Source organism: Mastigoproctus giganteus, chromosome 2 (genome assembly GCF_048544385.1).
Source record: "Mastigoproctus giganteus isolate SK-2022 chromosome 2, ASM4854438v1, whole genome shotgun sequence".
NCBI classification, from domain to species: Eukaryota; Metazoa; Arthropoda; class Arachnida; order Uropygi; family Thelyphonidae; genus Mastigoproctus; species Mastigoproctus giganteus.
In genome coordinates, this window is record NC_143576.1 from 182545215 (window position 1) to 182560740 (window position 15526).

General features: G+C 37.7%; 1 protein-coding gene across 2 annotated transcripts in view; it reads right to left on the bottom strand.

Moving 5' to 3' along the window:
- The window catches only part of LOC150089815 (uncharacterized), a 193177-nt gene that overhangs the window by 154068 nt on the left and 23583 nt on the right, over window positions 1-15526 (bottom strand). For both annotated transcript variants that reach the window (XM_090368833.1, XM_090368832.1), the window contains exon 3: window positions 5339-5554. In XM_090368833.1, coding sequence (XP_090224959.1) covers window positions 5339-5554 — 216 coding nt within the window. The remainder of the gene's footprint in view (window positions 1-5338; window positions 5555-15526) is intronic.

Below are 15526 nucleotides of genomic sequence, written 5' to 3' on the forward strand. Positions count from 1 at the left end.
AGATGTGCAGAAATTTGCCTTTAGCCAACGGGTGGTTAATTGCTGGAACAAACTTCCATCTGTAGTTGTGGAAGTTGATAGGTTGAATAAATTTAAGGAGGAACTGGACAGGCATTTGGAGGGAATGGTGTGATTTTTTTTTTTTGCTGATGCTGCATAAGCTCATACATTTGCTTTCTTGCATCACATGCCACTACTACTACCATAGGCGTCTGTGTCACCTAATAGTTTATATGCATCCGATGCATTTTCCTTCCCTGCCACATGTCTCATTAGTTCATCTGACATCCATTTAGGTCTAAATCTTGAACAGTATTTCTTAGTTGGTGTGAAAAGCCTAGTGGCTTCCAAGATTAATTCTTGGAATGCTTCCCATTTAGAATTTGCTGTTGGTAACATCATCAGTTGGTCCTACTGTATAGAATTCAAAAATTGTCTGAGACCATTGTAGTCACCTTTATGAAAGCAAAAATCATTCTCTTTGCCCCTGATGGTAGTTACAACTTTGAGTAAATCCCATGTCAGCACACTGTGATTACTGCCACCTAGTGGTTTCTTTATCTGCAGATTCTTAATGTATGAAGAATCACTGCTGATAATCAGATCAAGAGTATTACTCCCTCTGGTTGCCTCTCAAATATGCTGCTGTACTGTTTGTTTGTTATTTGGTTTTTAGGAGCATTAGCAACTAAGGCCATATTGCTCTGGGACATGCGGTGGTCATTCCCTGACCTTTCTGCATCCTCCCTATTTGGTGGTGACGGGCTCGAATCCCGGTCTAATCAAGAAGCGTGTGCTATGCACTGCTGCTCCTTCCCACCTGGCTACGGAGGCGCCCATGCTGCTGTACAAAACAATCATCCAATAAATCCACAAAAGCCTTTATAGTGTGTGAGTGACCAATCCATGTTAGAGTCAATATCTTGGAAGTTAAAATCCCACATTATAATACAATGTGATTTACTCACCCACTCTATTTCCCTGTGCAGTTGTTCGTTTTACTCATCAAAGTCATTAGGCCTATAACACACTCCTACTCTCAATTTTTTTTCCCAGTGCTAATGTCACACCAAACTCAACGTTGCATTGTTCGCCCATGTCAACTGGATGCACTTCCTTAGATTTTATGTATTTCTTAACTAACAGCATTCCTCCCTTCCTATCCTGTCTATCCTTTCTGTACACATTGTACTCCTCAAATTCCAATTCTGCATTCCTTATATCTGTGTGACACCACGTCTCTGATATCCCAACAATATCTGCCTTTGATGTTTTGACCAGCACCTCAAATTCATCAAATTTATTTTCTAAACTCCTAGCATTGGCAATACAGCAGAAGATACACTCCCAATGGCAGGACTCGTGGAATAGACAGACTGGAAATAAACTATATCGTATAAAGCCTGTAATTGAACCGTGGCAGTCTAGTCTGCGCAGGAATCGTAAGGAGGAAGTTGTTCTTGCCCGGACCCGCATAGAACATAGTCATTTGACACATTCATTTTTGCTGAGGGCTGATGACCCTCCTATGTGTGAGTCCTGTGGCACAATTTTAACTTTTAGACACATTTTAATTGATTGTCCAGATTTTAGCAATATCCGTTTTACCGCTTTTAATCATCTGACTGAGCCATATACACTCAGTCAGATTTTATCTGACAATGACCATGTGTCTGCTGTTTTTACCTTTTTAAAGTCAATAAACATTTTTGCTCTTATATAAAATTTATATTTTTCTTTTATACATATGTTATACATCTTGACATAATGACCTAACTAAGTAGGTCACTGAAAGTTTAAAATTTTTTTATATACGACCTGGTCTTGGCGCATTATAGCCTCAGTAGCTAATGCGCCAATAAAAACAAAACCAACCAACCAACCTAGCATTGGTGTACATGCACCTGTTCTTACTCTTATTTACCCTAACACAGCCTATGTATTTACTTTTTCAGCGATGACTCCCAGAAGTCCTTGAAATCCCCTGCACCTTGTTTTCCAGGCTGCTGCTCATTCCAATAGAAGCAGAGCAAGAATCACTTTCACCTCTGCCAGCAGCGACTATTAATCTATTAGTCTGTGTATCCCCCCCAAAGCTAGCAATTTTTACGACCCACCTAGCACTACCTCGATAGCATCAGCAAATATTCTTGCACCCTTTCCATTTAAACGTATCCCATCCCTGTAGAAGAAGTCTCTCCTGTTAACAAGCACAGACCATACTGAGAAACATTCTACCCTATGAGCCTTGCACAATCTCTTTAGGACCGAATTGATTGACAAGGCTCTCATCATATACTCCCTCCTATCGTGTCTGGGCAGAATTGCAGACACTTTCAAATTCAACCCTAACGCGTGACTTTTTTTTAATATTGACCCGTACTTGTTAAGTGACTCCACATATCACTCCTCAAATAGGCCTCTGAGGTTGGGTATATTCATATTACGTTCTTAGCGTTTTTTCACCAACCTTTCATGGAGTAAAATAAAATTAAAATAAAATAAAACAAAACAAATCTTGATAACTATATTTACAATAACCTGTATTTACAAAATTAATATACGTATTACAATATTAAAAGTATTAAAACACAAGATTAAAATGCATTAAAATATACTAAGTTAAAAGCGATAAAATCCCGTAGCTTTCAAAGGCTACAGCCTTCTTCTTCAGCAGTACTCTCTATTATTCAGTACACCTTTAAATATCAGCAGGGTAATGGTAGGCATCACATGTTTCCATTCTCACGTGTTCCGCTCTCTTGCATTGTGGAACCGGAAGTGGCTCGAACGGAAGTCGTACGGAACCGTTCATCCTTTTTTAGGATAACAGTCTCTAAAAGGGGGTGAATCCGTACACCCCTATCCCTATTAATGTTGGTTGTAGAGCTGATCCGCAAACTCTCGAGCCACTTACGGTCCCAGAACCTATGCGCCCGATCGGTGATAGTGGCATCGTCTGGGGAGAAATGCGGAATATGACAAGTCCGCCGTGGCCGAACATTTTTGGGAGAAGCAGCACCAGATCTCCCCAGACGATGCCACTATCACTGATCGGGCGCATAGGTTCTGGGACCGTAAGTGGCTCGAGAGTTTGCGGATCAGCTCTACAACCAACATTAATAGGGATAGGGGTGTACGGATTCACTCCCTTTTAGAGACTATTATCCTAAAAAAGGATGAACGGTTCCGTACGACTTCCGTTCGAGCCACTTCCGGTTCCACAATGCAAGAGAGCGGAACACGTGAGAATGGAAACATGTGATGCCTACCATTACCCTGCTGATATTTAAAGGTGTACTGAATAATAGAGAGTACTGCTGAAGAAGAAGGCTGGAGCCTTTGAAAGCTACGGGATTTTATCGCTTTTAACTTAGTATATTTTAATGCATTTTAATCTTGTGTTTTAATACTTTTAATATTGTAATACGTATATTAATTTTGTAAATACAGGTTATTGTAAATATAGTTATCAAGATTTGTTTTGTTTTATTTTATTTTAATTTTATTTTACTCCATGAAAGGTTGGTGAAAAAACGCTAAGAACGTAATATGACTCCACATATCTACTACACTTAATGTCATTAGTGATAACGTATACAACCGTATCACCTTTTGTGCCCTTAAAAGATGATATCTACTTTACAACATCATCAACTTTTGACCCTGGCAGACATACCCTGGTCCTGTTCCACCTATCCTTTTTGCATGATATATTTCCCATTTCCCTGACAATACCTTATATATTTTAATATAACAATATAATAAACAGAAAATATAACAATATATTTCCCATTTCCCTGAGTCACTGACAATAACTACCTTTTGTGGGATGACTAGAAATTATGTGAAATTTACATGGTTTAACCTTTCTATGTGAATTTTATGTTTCTTAAAAGAGTTCATGAAGATTTATACAAGGTTTGATCAAAAAGGTTAGTAAGTGTTGCAAAAAATTTTGTTCAATAATATTATTCAGTATTAATTTTTTTAATGGAAACCCCAAAACAAAAAGTATTAAAACTTATAGTACTTAGTACTGTACATTGGTTAAATGCTGAGAAGGCATGTGTACTGCCATTACACTTGAATTTCCATAGATTACAATTTTCAGAAAATACATGTGAAGGAAGATTGTTCCAGAAAACAAAAGCAGAAGAGATAAATGAGGAAGATGAAAAATGGTACTGAGTTTGAAGTTGGACAGTGAATTGATGCTAACAGCATATGTTCAGCCTGGTTTGGAAGAGAGCATGGGAATTGCAAACAATAATTCAGATTATTGTTTGCAATTCCCGTGGAGATTTATCATGGAGATCTCCACGGGAATTGCAAACAATTGATCATGGAGATATCTATAGAAAAGACAAGCGACAGAAACTGGACATCTGTGAGACAGAGAGTGTAGAGACTTTGTAAAAGATACGTCATTAATTAATCTGACTGTTCTCTTTTGAATAGAGTCTAGAAGGTTGAAAGATAAGAGGGTTTGCAGGCACCATCCCAGATGTGGGAATAATATTTCATGGTAGGGCACATTTAAGGTTTCTATAGAGTGAGTAGTTGTTCCAAAGAAAAGTAACAGCAGTAGTGAAAAAAGAAAACACGATTTTTTTTCATACAGAGGAAGTAATATATGTGATGTGCCAAGGAGAGAGAATCTGAATATCACTAAAGATAAACATACGAGCAATAGATGCTTATTGCAAGAATAAGAGAGGACTGAGCTTCAGAAGGATTGAAGTTATCTATTGGTGTTAGTTAGAAAAAAAAAAAAAAAACTTATAAGATCTGTGTGGTGGATATTCAAAAAGTTGAAGATGTGCAGGATAAGGTTTCTCAGACCACAAGTACTGTAGTGTGTTATCATATAAAGCATAGGATTTTAATTCAGTGAAATGTAGTCATTAATATAAAAGAGAAAAAGGTCGAGAAAAAGAACCTTGGGAACCACCTGCACTAATTGACAACAAAGGGCCATCTACCATCACCTACAGTGAAGTGAAAGGTCAGAGAGAAAAACAATAGGTTATTAGCTACAAATTCTATTTAAATTCAGCAACAACTGTGGACAAAGCCATGGTCAAAATATTGCCTTAGTAGATTTACACTTATTTTTATTACAGTCCATGTATTTACACTCCATTTATTGTTCAACAAAATTTACTTAATTTAAGCTACTCCATTCAAAAATAACTCTTATTAGATGTATATACTGATAATGTTTTCTAATGAAGCGTGCAAAAACCCAAGATATAAACTGAATGAGCACAGATTTCTTCATTTTTAAATTATATAAAATCAGCATGTCTGAACCATTCCTGGTTAAAAACTTTACCTTTTTAAGATTAGAAATCACTGCCTGATCTTCTTCTGAAGCCTTCTTTATCTGATTGATCTTGGACTCACTGGAAGCTACTTCTGCCCTCAGTTCACGGCACTTATTTATTAGCTGTCGTTGTGATTTAAGAGACATCCTGAATGTCTGAAGAAGTTTCTCATATTGTATTCGAAACTTCTCCAATTGTTCATCACCTTCCAGCTCCTCCAGAAACTAATAAAAGACAAAATTGATACAATATGAAGTCCATCATTTCTAAATTAATATTCCATAAAGTCATAAAGTTATTTGAATATTTTTAAACAGAGATGGCAACTAAACAAATATTTACATAAAAAATAATTACAATACAAAAATAATTATGTAATCTGGCATAGCTTTATTATAATTCATTGAATTATACCTCCATTTTAATGCAGTATGATATACAGGGTAGTAAGTGCAGTCCCCATCCAAACAGAAACCTTGAGAACCAATTATGTTGTAGGTGTGATAAACCATATGAACTGATGTACCCTGTGAACAATGATTGAAATAGCTGATGCATTAAATAATCCTAAAACAATCAATTAACTAAGCATATATGAGGTGTGGTCATTAAATAATGAGACTGCACATGCAGCCACTACACACCAAGCACCACCAATGAAACAAAGCCACAACAGTTGACCTTGAACCTTTCCCTAATTATCTGCCAAGTTATTTATGTTCTTACATGCTCATTCACTTTGTGGTGAGACAGGTTTTCATTACCTTTCGTTTTTGCAGTTTGCCAGAAAAATAACAGACAAAAGGATTGAGCAATGAATCAACATAAAATTTTAAACCAAACTAAATAAAACACTAACTGAAAGTTATGAGTTTGTTACATAAAGTTTATGAGGAAGATACTAAGTCAAGAGCTAGCATGTTTGAATAGCATAGAGAGAATAGCATTCTCTCTTCCTTCAAAAATAATTTTAGAAGGAAGAGAGAATGTGGGAAACAGTAAACAACCAGGCTGTCTGGTATCCAAGAAAACTGATGAAAATATGGACCAGGTTAGGACATTGATTAGAAGCGGACATCATTTAAGAATTAAAATAGCTGCATCAGAACTCAATATGGGCAAAGAAACAGACAAATTTTAACTGAAAATTTAGACATGAAAAAGTGTGCCCCAAAATCTTTGAATGAAGATTAAAGAATGAGAAGACTCCAAGTTTGTGAAGGTGTTTTGAGAAAAACTGAAGAAGATTCAGACTTTCTAAGTACTGTAATTACTTGCATTGAAAGTTGGCTGTTCCAGTAGTATGACCCAGAAACTAAAAGACAGTCAATGCAATGGAAGATAAAACAATCCTCGACCAAAAAATGCAAGAATGTAAAAATCAAAAATTAAAACTTTGCTTCTTGTCTTCTTCAATTTTAAAGGAATTATTATGGCTGAATATGTCCCACCAAATCAGACTATCAATCAAACATACTATATTGAAGTTCTGACAAGGCTGCATGAAAAAATTCAGAGCAAGAGACCTGAATCTGGTTGGATTCTCCATCAAGACAATGCTCCAGCACAGAATACACTCTCTTTGTCGATTTCTGACCAAAAAACAAATCTCTGTGCGTGAACATGCACCCTACTCACCAGACCAGACCGTCCCTTGTGCCGTTTTTCTCTTCCCTAAACTGAAAAGTGTACTTAAGGGAACACTTTTCAATTAAGGGAAAAGCATTCCCTTAAGTACACTTTTCAATTAAGGGAAAAGCATTCCCTTAAGTACACTTTTCAATTTAGGTAAATAAAAAAAGTGAAAAGTGGACTTAAGGCAACCCATTTTCAGTCCATTGAAGACATTCAGGAAAAAATTACCAAAGTGTTAAAAGGGCTTACAGAAGGTGACTTCCAGAAATGTTTCTGTGCTTGGAAGAAATATATGGAATAGTATGTGCAAGCCCAAGGCAATTATTTTGAAGGGGATAACTTGAAAGGTACAAAATATTTTATTTTATTTATTTTATTGCAACATGCTCGTTATTTAATAGCCACACCTTTCTGATTCTATCTAGTTATTTAATATTTTTATCATAAATCAATAGAAATAACAAATAAATAAATCTTAACAGTAAGAGTAATTCAGCTATATAAATTTGATGCATTTTGAAACTTTAAATAAGATTCCAATTAGGATTTTTTCACCCATGGCCAAATATTAGAAATGCATCTTTGATTTTCCTTAATTCTTATTAAATTATTATTTACTAATAAATTAATTTAGCCATCGAATAATAATGTAAAGAAATATTATTTAGTATTATAATATACTAATTTAATATCATTTAAGTAATTTATATATCATCATCAGCCATTTTCATTCCACTGCAGGATGAAGGCCTCTCCAGCAACTTTCCAGTTCCTTCTGTTTTGAGCACTAGCCATCCATTTACTACCCACAAACTCATAATTTCATCTATCCACATGCACCTTTATCTACCAGGTTTTCTTCTAGCTCCTCTTGGGTACCATTCTGTTATTTTCTTAGTCCATCTGTCATCATGTCTTTGAGCGATGTGTCCTGCCCAAGACCATTTTAGTTCTTTAGTTTTGATAAGAATGTCCTTTACTTGAGTTTGCTGCCTAATTCATGTGTTTCTCTTCTTATCTAACAGTCTGATTCCCAATATAATTTGTTCCATTCTTTGCTGTGTTTCTCTCTTCCATTCATTTGGTGAGTGTCCAAGTTTCACTTCCATAAGTCATGGTGGGGAGTATACATTGGTTCATTATTTTACGTTTCAGACAAACTGGGACATTGCTTTTCAGTATGTGACTATATTTCCTGAATGCTATCCATCCAAAATTTATTCTTCTCTTGACTTCCACTCATTTATCATTATTACAGCTAATAACTTGTCCCAGATAAATATATGACTCCACCTTTTCAATTACTGCTCCTTCAATCATTATTTCCCTTTCTGTGGCATACTTGTTCATCATTACTTTTGTTTTAGCTATATTCATCTTTAGTCCAAAATCCTTACTAACTGTGCATAACTGATTAAGATTTTCCTCTAATTCTTTGGGATCGTGGCTTATGACCACAATGTCATCTACAAATTGTAAATAGTTTAGGTACTCTCCGTTCACACTGACTCCTTTCTGCGACCAGTCTAATCTTCTGAAAGCTTCCTCAAGGGAAGCAGTAAACAGCTTTGGAGATATTGTGTCTCCTTGTTGAACTCCTTTCTCGATTTTAAATTTCATACTGTCTTTGTCCAGTCTCATAAAGGAGGTAGCATTCTCATATATTTTCTTCAAAATCATAATATGTGGGGTATCTATGCCTTGTCTTTCCAGTGCCCGAAACATTGCCTTATGCTGTATGGAGTCAAATGCCTTTTCATAATCCACAAATGCCAGGCATAATGGTGTTTTATATTCATTTGCTTTCTCCATTAGCTGTGATATTACATGAAGGTGATCCATAGCTGAGAATCCTGTCCTAAAGCCAGCTTGCTCTTTCGGTTGATTCTCATCAAGTATTCATTCTAATCTGTTAGTAATGACCCTTGTGAACCACTTGTAGATGTGGGATAACATGCTAATTGGTCTATAATTTTCAATTTCTGATTTATCTCCTTTCTTATGCAGCAAAACTATGATTGCATTATTCCACTGCTTAGGCATCACACCTTTTCTAATGCACTTTGTGAAGAGCCTTGCCAGTTTATGTGTTATGTCTCTTCCTCCCAATTTTAACAACTCTACAGTAACTTCATCTTCCCCCGGGGTTTTCTTATTCTTCATTTTCTTCAATGCATGTTCTACCTCATCAGGAAGAATATCGAGTATGTCGTATGTGTTGCTAATTTGCAATCCATCTTCCCCACTGCTGACATCATTCCCTTGCTCCTTGTATCATTCTCTATAGTAGTCTTCTGCTACTTGAATTATGCCTTCTCTGCTGTTTATAAGTACACCATTGCTATTCTTCAGTTTCAGTATCATTTGTCTTTCTGTATTACTGCTCATGGCTGCTGATTTAAATCCTTTGTTTTCCCTTAATGCTTATTCTACTTTTCTTGTGTTAAATCTTCTTATGTCCTCTCTGAGTCTCTTTTTAATGGCTTTGCATAACTCAGTATACTCAATTTTTTCCTTGTCAGTGTTTATCTTGCTCTTCATTTTTCGCCTTCGGGTCATCATAACAAGTATTTCTTGACTATTTTTTTCTTCTTTGGATTTCTTTTTCCCTATAGGTTTCTTGGGCTTTATCACTTTCAGAAAGTTGTAATATTCCTCGTCGATATCTTGGTCCTGAGCAGTCTGCAGAAGCTCAAACTTGTTCTTAAGTTCCAGTACATACTGCTTTTTCTCCTCTTCTGTTATCTCAAAGACCTCTGTATTATTTACTCGAGTCAGTTTTTTCGTTTCCTTTCCTACATCTATATCAAGTGTACATCTAACCATTCTGTGATCACTTCCAACATTTACCTTATTCAGGACGGTAACATCATTCACAATATATCTTCTGTTTCACAATATATCTTCTGTTAGTTGTCGTTATTTGGTTTTTAGGAGCATTAGCAACTAAGGCGATATTGGTCTGGGGATAAGAGGTGGTCATTCCCTGACCTTTCTGCATCCTCCGTATTTGGTGGTCATGGGCTTGAACCCCGGTCTAATCAAGAAGCGTGTGCTAACCACTGCTGCTACTGCCCACCTGACTATGGAGGCGCCGATCTTCTGTTAGTGAGGATAAAGTCGATTTCATTAGTTGTTAATCCATTTGGACTCCTCCATGTCCACTTTCTGTTCACCTTTTTCTTGAAAAAGTGTTCATTACTGACAATCCTTGATATTCTGCAAACTACACAAGTCTTTCGCCTCTTTCATTTCTTTCACCAATTCCAAAATTTCCTATAGTTCCTCTTTCTGGGCTGTTTTGTCTTTTTCCAACCTTAGCATTGAAGTCCCCCAAAATAATAGTGTAGTGGGTTTTCTGCTCATCTAGAAGACTCTCAATTTTGGTGTACATTTCTTCAACCTCTTCATCATCATGGCTCGATGTTGGTGCATAAATAATTATAACCTTTAGCATGTACCTCTTAGAAATCTTGAGTATTAGTCGTGACACCCTTGATTATGTACTTTTGAATTCCAAAATGTTGTTTTTTAAATCTTAATGGACCAGAAACCCAACCCCACCTTCACTCCTTTCACTGTTTCCACTGGTGTACAGCAGATTTCCACTTGATAAACTTATAAGTGATTCATTTCTTCTTCTTGTTTCGGCCAAACCGATGATATTCCAATTCACATTTTCTAATTCCTTTTCCAGCTCTAATGTCCTGTCTTCACCGATAAGTGATCTTACGTTGTAACAGGCCAAGTTCAGTTTCCGTGCATGGCAGCCTGGTCATACCCAGAGATTCTTAGCACCCTCTGCTTCCACTCTGATCCTCTCGCTGCTGTAAGAGGAGGAGGAGTGAATGCCGCTGGGGACTGAGGGCCATTTGTTTTGTCGTGCTGTCATATGCTGGAGCATTTGGTCTTCTCCGCTTCACGCTGACCAGGCGTCTTGAAGAGAACCACTCTACACGTTCGTTGCCACCTAAGTGACGTGACAGGGCTTACCATCGAGAAGGTGTGCATGAGTGGATTTCAGGGAGGCAGGCCAACCGGACTTCTCCTAAATCTTCGGTAATCGTTGGCACTAATGATATCAAGAGTAGGAGACCGGAAGAATTACATAACAAGTATAGGTCACTGTTGAAAAAAAGCCATGAATTAGGGTTGAATTTGAAAGTGTCTACAATTCTGCCCAGACACGATAGGAGGGAATATATGATGAGAGCCATGTCGATTAATTCGGCCCTGTTAAGATTGTGCAAGGCTCAAGGGGTAGAATTTTTTTCAGCCTGGTCAGTACTTGTTAACAGGAGAGACTGCTTCTACAGGGATGGGATACACATAAATAGAAAGGGTGCAAGAATATTTGCAGATGCTATCGAGGCAGTGTTAAGTGGGTTGGAAAACTGCTAGCTTGGGGGGATACAAAGCCTAATAGATTAACAGTAGCCACTGACAGAGGTGAAAGTGATTCTTGCACTGCTTCTATTGGAATGAGCAGAAGCCTGAAAAACAATATGCAGGATATTTCAGAGACTGCTGGGAATCATTGCGGTACAAGTAAACACATGGGTTGTGTTAGGGTAGCTGAGAATAGAAACAGGTGCATGTATACTTGCGTGTACACCAATGCTAGGAGTTTGGTAAATAAATTTGATGAATTTGCGGTATTGCTCAGAGCATCAAAGGCGGATATTATTGGGATATCAGAGACGTGGTGTCACACAGATATAAGGAATGCAGAACAGGAATTAGGGGAGTACAACGTCTACAGAAAAGATAGAGAGGATAGGAAGGGAGGAGAGGTTATGCTATTAGTTCAGAAACACATAAAATCCAAGGAAGTGAAGCCAGTTGACATCGCTGGACAGTGCAGTGTCGAGTCAGTTTATGGTGATATAAGCATTGGGAGATCAAAATTGAGAGTAGGAGTGTGCTATAGGCCTAATGACTCTGATGAGTATAATAAGAAACTGTACAGGGAAATAGAGTTGGCCAGTAAATCAGAGAGTCTTACAATGGGAGATTTTAATTTCCCAGATACTGACTGGAATTTGAAGGCTGGTCACTCACACACTAACAAGCCTTTTGTGGATTTATTGGATGATTGTTTTCCACATCAGCATGTTCAAGAGGCAACTAGAGGGCGTAATACTCTTGATTTGATTATCAGTAGTGATTCTTCATGCATTAAGAATCTGCAGATGAATGAACCACTAGGTGGCAGTGATCACAGTGTGCTGAAGTGGGATTTACTCAAAGAGGTAACTACCATTAGGGGTAAAGGGAAGAGTTATTGCTTTCGTAAAGGCAACTACGATGGACTGAGACAGTATTTAAATTCTATACAGTGGGACCAACTGATGATGTTACCAACAGCAAATGCAAAATGGGAAGCATTCAAAGAACTTATCTTGGAAGCTACTAGGCTTTACATACCAACTAAGAAATATTGTTCAAGGTTTAGGCCTAAACAGACGTCAGATGACCTAATGAGACATATGGCAGAGAAGAAAAATGCATGGGATATATACAAATTAACCCACGACACAGAAGACTACGATAGATACAAGTTGATCTGTAACCAAGTTACAAAGGAGGTTAGGCACGCGAAAGCAGATTACGAGAAATCTTTGGCAAAGGTTGCAAAGAAAAACAGCAAAGAGTTCTTTACTTATGTAAACTCTAGAAGGAAGGGGATGAATCAGATTGGTCCACTTGATATCGATGGGTCAACTGTTGATATTCCTGCTCAGGTTGCTAACAAACTAAATGAATATTTTACATCGACATTCACACATGAGGAGTTGTTCAGCGAGGGGAATGCCAGAGGTGTATTCAACTCTGGCAGTAAGCTAGATAACCTTGTAACAACTGAGAGTAAAGTGGAGGAGAAATTGTTGAAGATAAACACAAGAAAGGCACCTGGGTGAATGTTATATTAAAGGAGGCAGCAAAGGAAGTAAGCAAACCCTTAGCCATAATTATGAGAGCTTCCTTGGACTCAGGGGAGGTACCCACAGACTGGAGATGTGCAAATGTGACCCCAATTCACAAAGGAGGATCAAAGGCTGACACAAGTAATTATAGACCTGTAAGTTTAACTTCTGTTCCAGAAAAATTAATGGAGGCACTGGTTAAAGAAGCACTGCAGGATCATCTAGACAAGACTTCAGTTATAGCTCGGACACAGCATGGTTTTGTCAATGGAAAGTCTTGCCTGACCAATTCGATTGGATACTATGATGCAGTCACAAAAGAACTGGATGCAGGGAATAACTTTGATATTATATACTTGGAACTTAGAATGGCTTTTGATACTGTTGCACATGGAAGACTGCTGCAAAAATTGGAGCAGACTGGCATTGGAGGCAAATTGCTACTATGGATAAAGGGGTGGTTGAGGGGACGAAGACAGAGAGCGGTAATCAATGGACAATGCTCATTGTGGATTAATGTTATTAGTGGAGTCCCTCAGGGTTCAGTGTTGGGTCCATTATTGTTTTCTGTATTTATAAATGATATTAATGATGGTATATCAAGCTTAATGTCCAAATTTGCAGACGATACAAAGGTTGGCAGGGTTGTCAAGCACACTACTGACACTATGCTGCTGCAACAGGATCTGGAAAAAGTTGAGCAGATGGGCTGAGAGATGGCAAATGAAGTTTAACATTGACAAATGTAAAGTACTACATATGGGAAACAGCAACCCCAGAGCAACGTATCAACTCTGTGGTACTACACTGACAGTGGTAGAGAATGAAAAGGACCAGGGGATAATTGTGCAGGCAGATATGAAGTTCTCTGAGCAGTGCAGATGGGTAACAAGAGTAGCTCATGGTGTATTGTCAATGATATACAGGAATTTTTCTAGCATGGATAAGGAGGTGATTATTCCCTTGTATAAGGCAATGGTCAGGCCACAGCTTGAGTACTGTATACAGGTCTGGAGGCCTCATTTCAAGAAGGATGTAGAGCTGCTGGAACAAGTATAGAGTAGGGCAACAAGATTAGTGAATGGAACAAAGGGTTGCTCTTATGAAGAAAGGCTTAAGTTTTGCAAATTACAGTGTCTGGAGACTAGGCACCGGCGAGGTGATCTGATAGAGATGTACAAAGCCTTGAATGGTTTGAGCATGCTCAATGCTGATGGGATTCTTCCTCTTGCTCAGAATAATCACCTGAGAGGGCATAAATTCAATTGAGGAAAGACAGATGTAGGATAGATGTGTGGAAATTTGCCTTTAGCCAGCGGGTAGTTGGTTGGTGGAACAGACTTACATCCCTTGTTGTGGAAGTTGATAGCCTAAATAAATTTAAGGCTCAGCAGGACAGGTATTTCGAACGAACAGAGGGTGAAGTGGAAGTGTTTTTTTTTGGCTGATGCTGCATAAGCTTGCTTTCTTGTATCATATGCCTCTACTAATGCTAATGCTAATAGAAAGATATTGGATCCATCAGTGTTTTAGACTGAGTGTCTGATAACACACTGGATACCTGTTCTCCTCTAAGCCCCTCTAATTTATATATAATACTGGTGAAATTATTAGTATTAGTACTAATATTGGTTTATGGGACAAAACAGCCAACTTTTGCTACATTAGCTAAAATATATTTTTTTTAAAAACACTCCATGTATTTCTCCTTCCATAGGTACTGTTCCAAGCTGGTCTTTGATTTTCCCAAAGTTAACAGCCTCAACTACCCACCTAGAGCAAACTTTATACCCTTAGTTTGAATTTATGCTTTTTAATCAGCTGTCATTAACATATGGAACTTTCACCTCTCTCCACTTTACTACCCCACTCAGAGCCTTATAAATTTCAGTCACAACCCTCTTGGGTATCTTGTTACCAAGTTCTTAGCCTACATATTTGAAGTAAAAGTTTCACCTTATATGAATGCCCTTCCCAATCTCACAAGACGAGTTTGCCATCTTTGGATCTCTTCACAATGCTGATCTTTTTATTACATGCTTCCATACCTGAATATAATGTTTCAAGTACAGTCTCACACTTGCCTTGAACAGTGGAATCATAACCTCCCTATCTCTACAAGAAACTGTTCCATAAATAACCTATAAAACACCATTCCTCCTTTCTACCTCTTTGCACTTTATGGAGAACTCAAGTTTGCCTGCATCATAAACCCAAAATCCCTTTCATCCCTAACATTTTAAATTCAAATCTTTAAAACCAATTCTTAAAGCATATCCAAGTCATCCTTAAGAAGCACTGCTTGATGCTGGTCCTTAACTCACTCCCCTAGGCTTACATGATCTGCATGTTTGGATATCATATATCACCTATATCCCTTCATACCCATTCATTTAATTGTATAAACGTATCGGTAAGGGTATCAAATCCACGTGTTACAAGTCGCAGCTCCGCTAAACGAGTAGTTTTTTTAGCCATATTTAGCTGCTTTATTGACCATCAAATTATTTTCTATAAGTAGCTTATAGACCTAGTCAGGATCGTTAGTTTATTCTTAATTGAGACAGCGAGATTTGGAAGTTAATTAATACTTAAATGTCCGTAGATTTACCGTTCGTAACCTGCCACCATTGT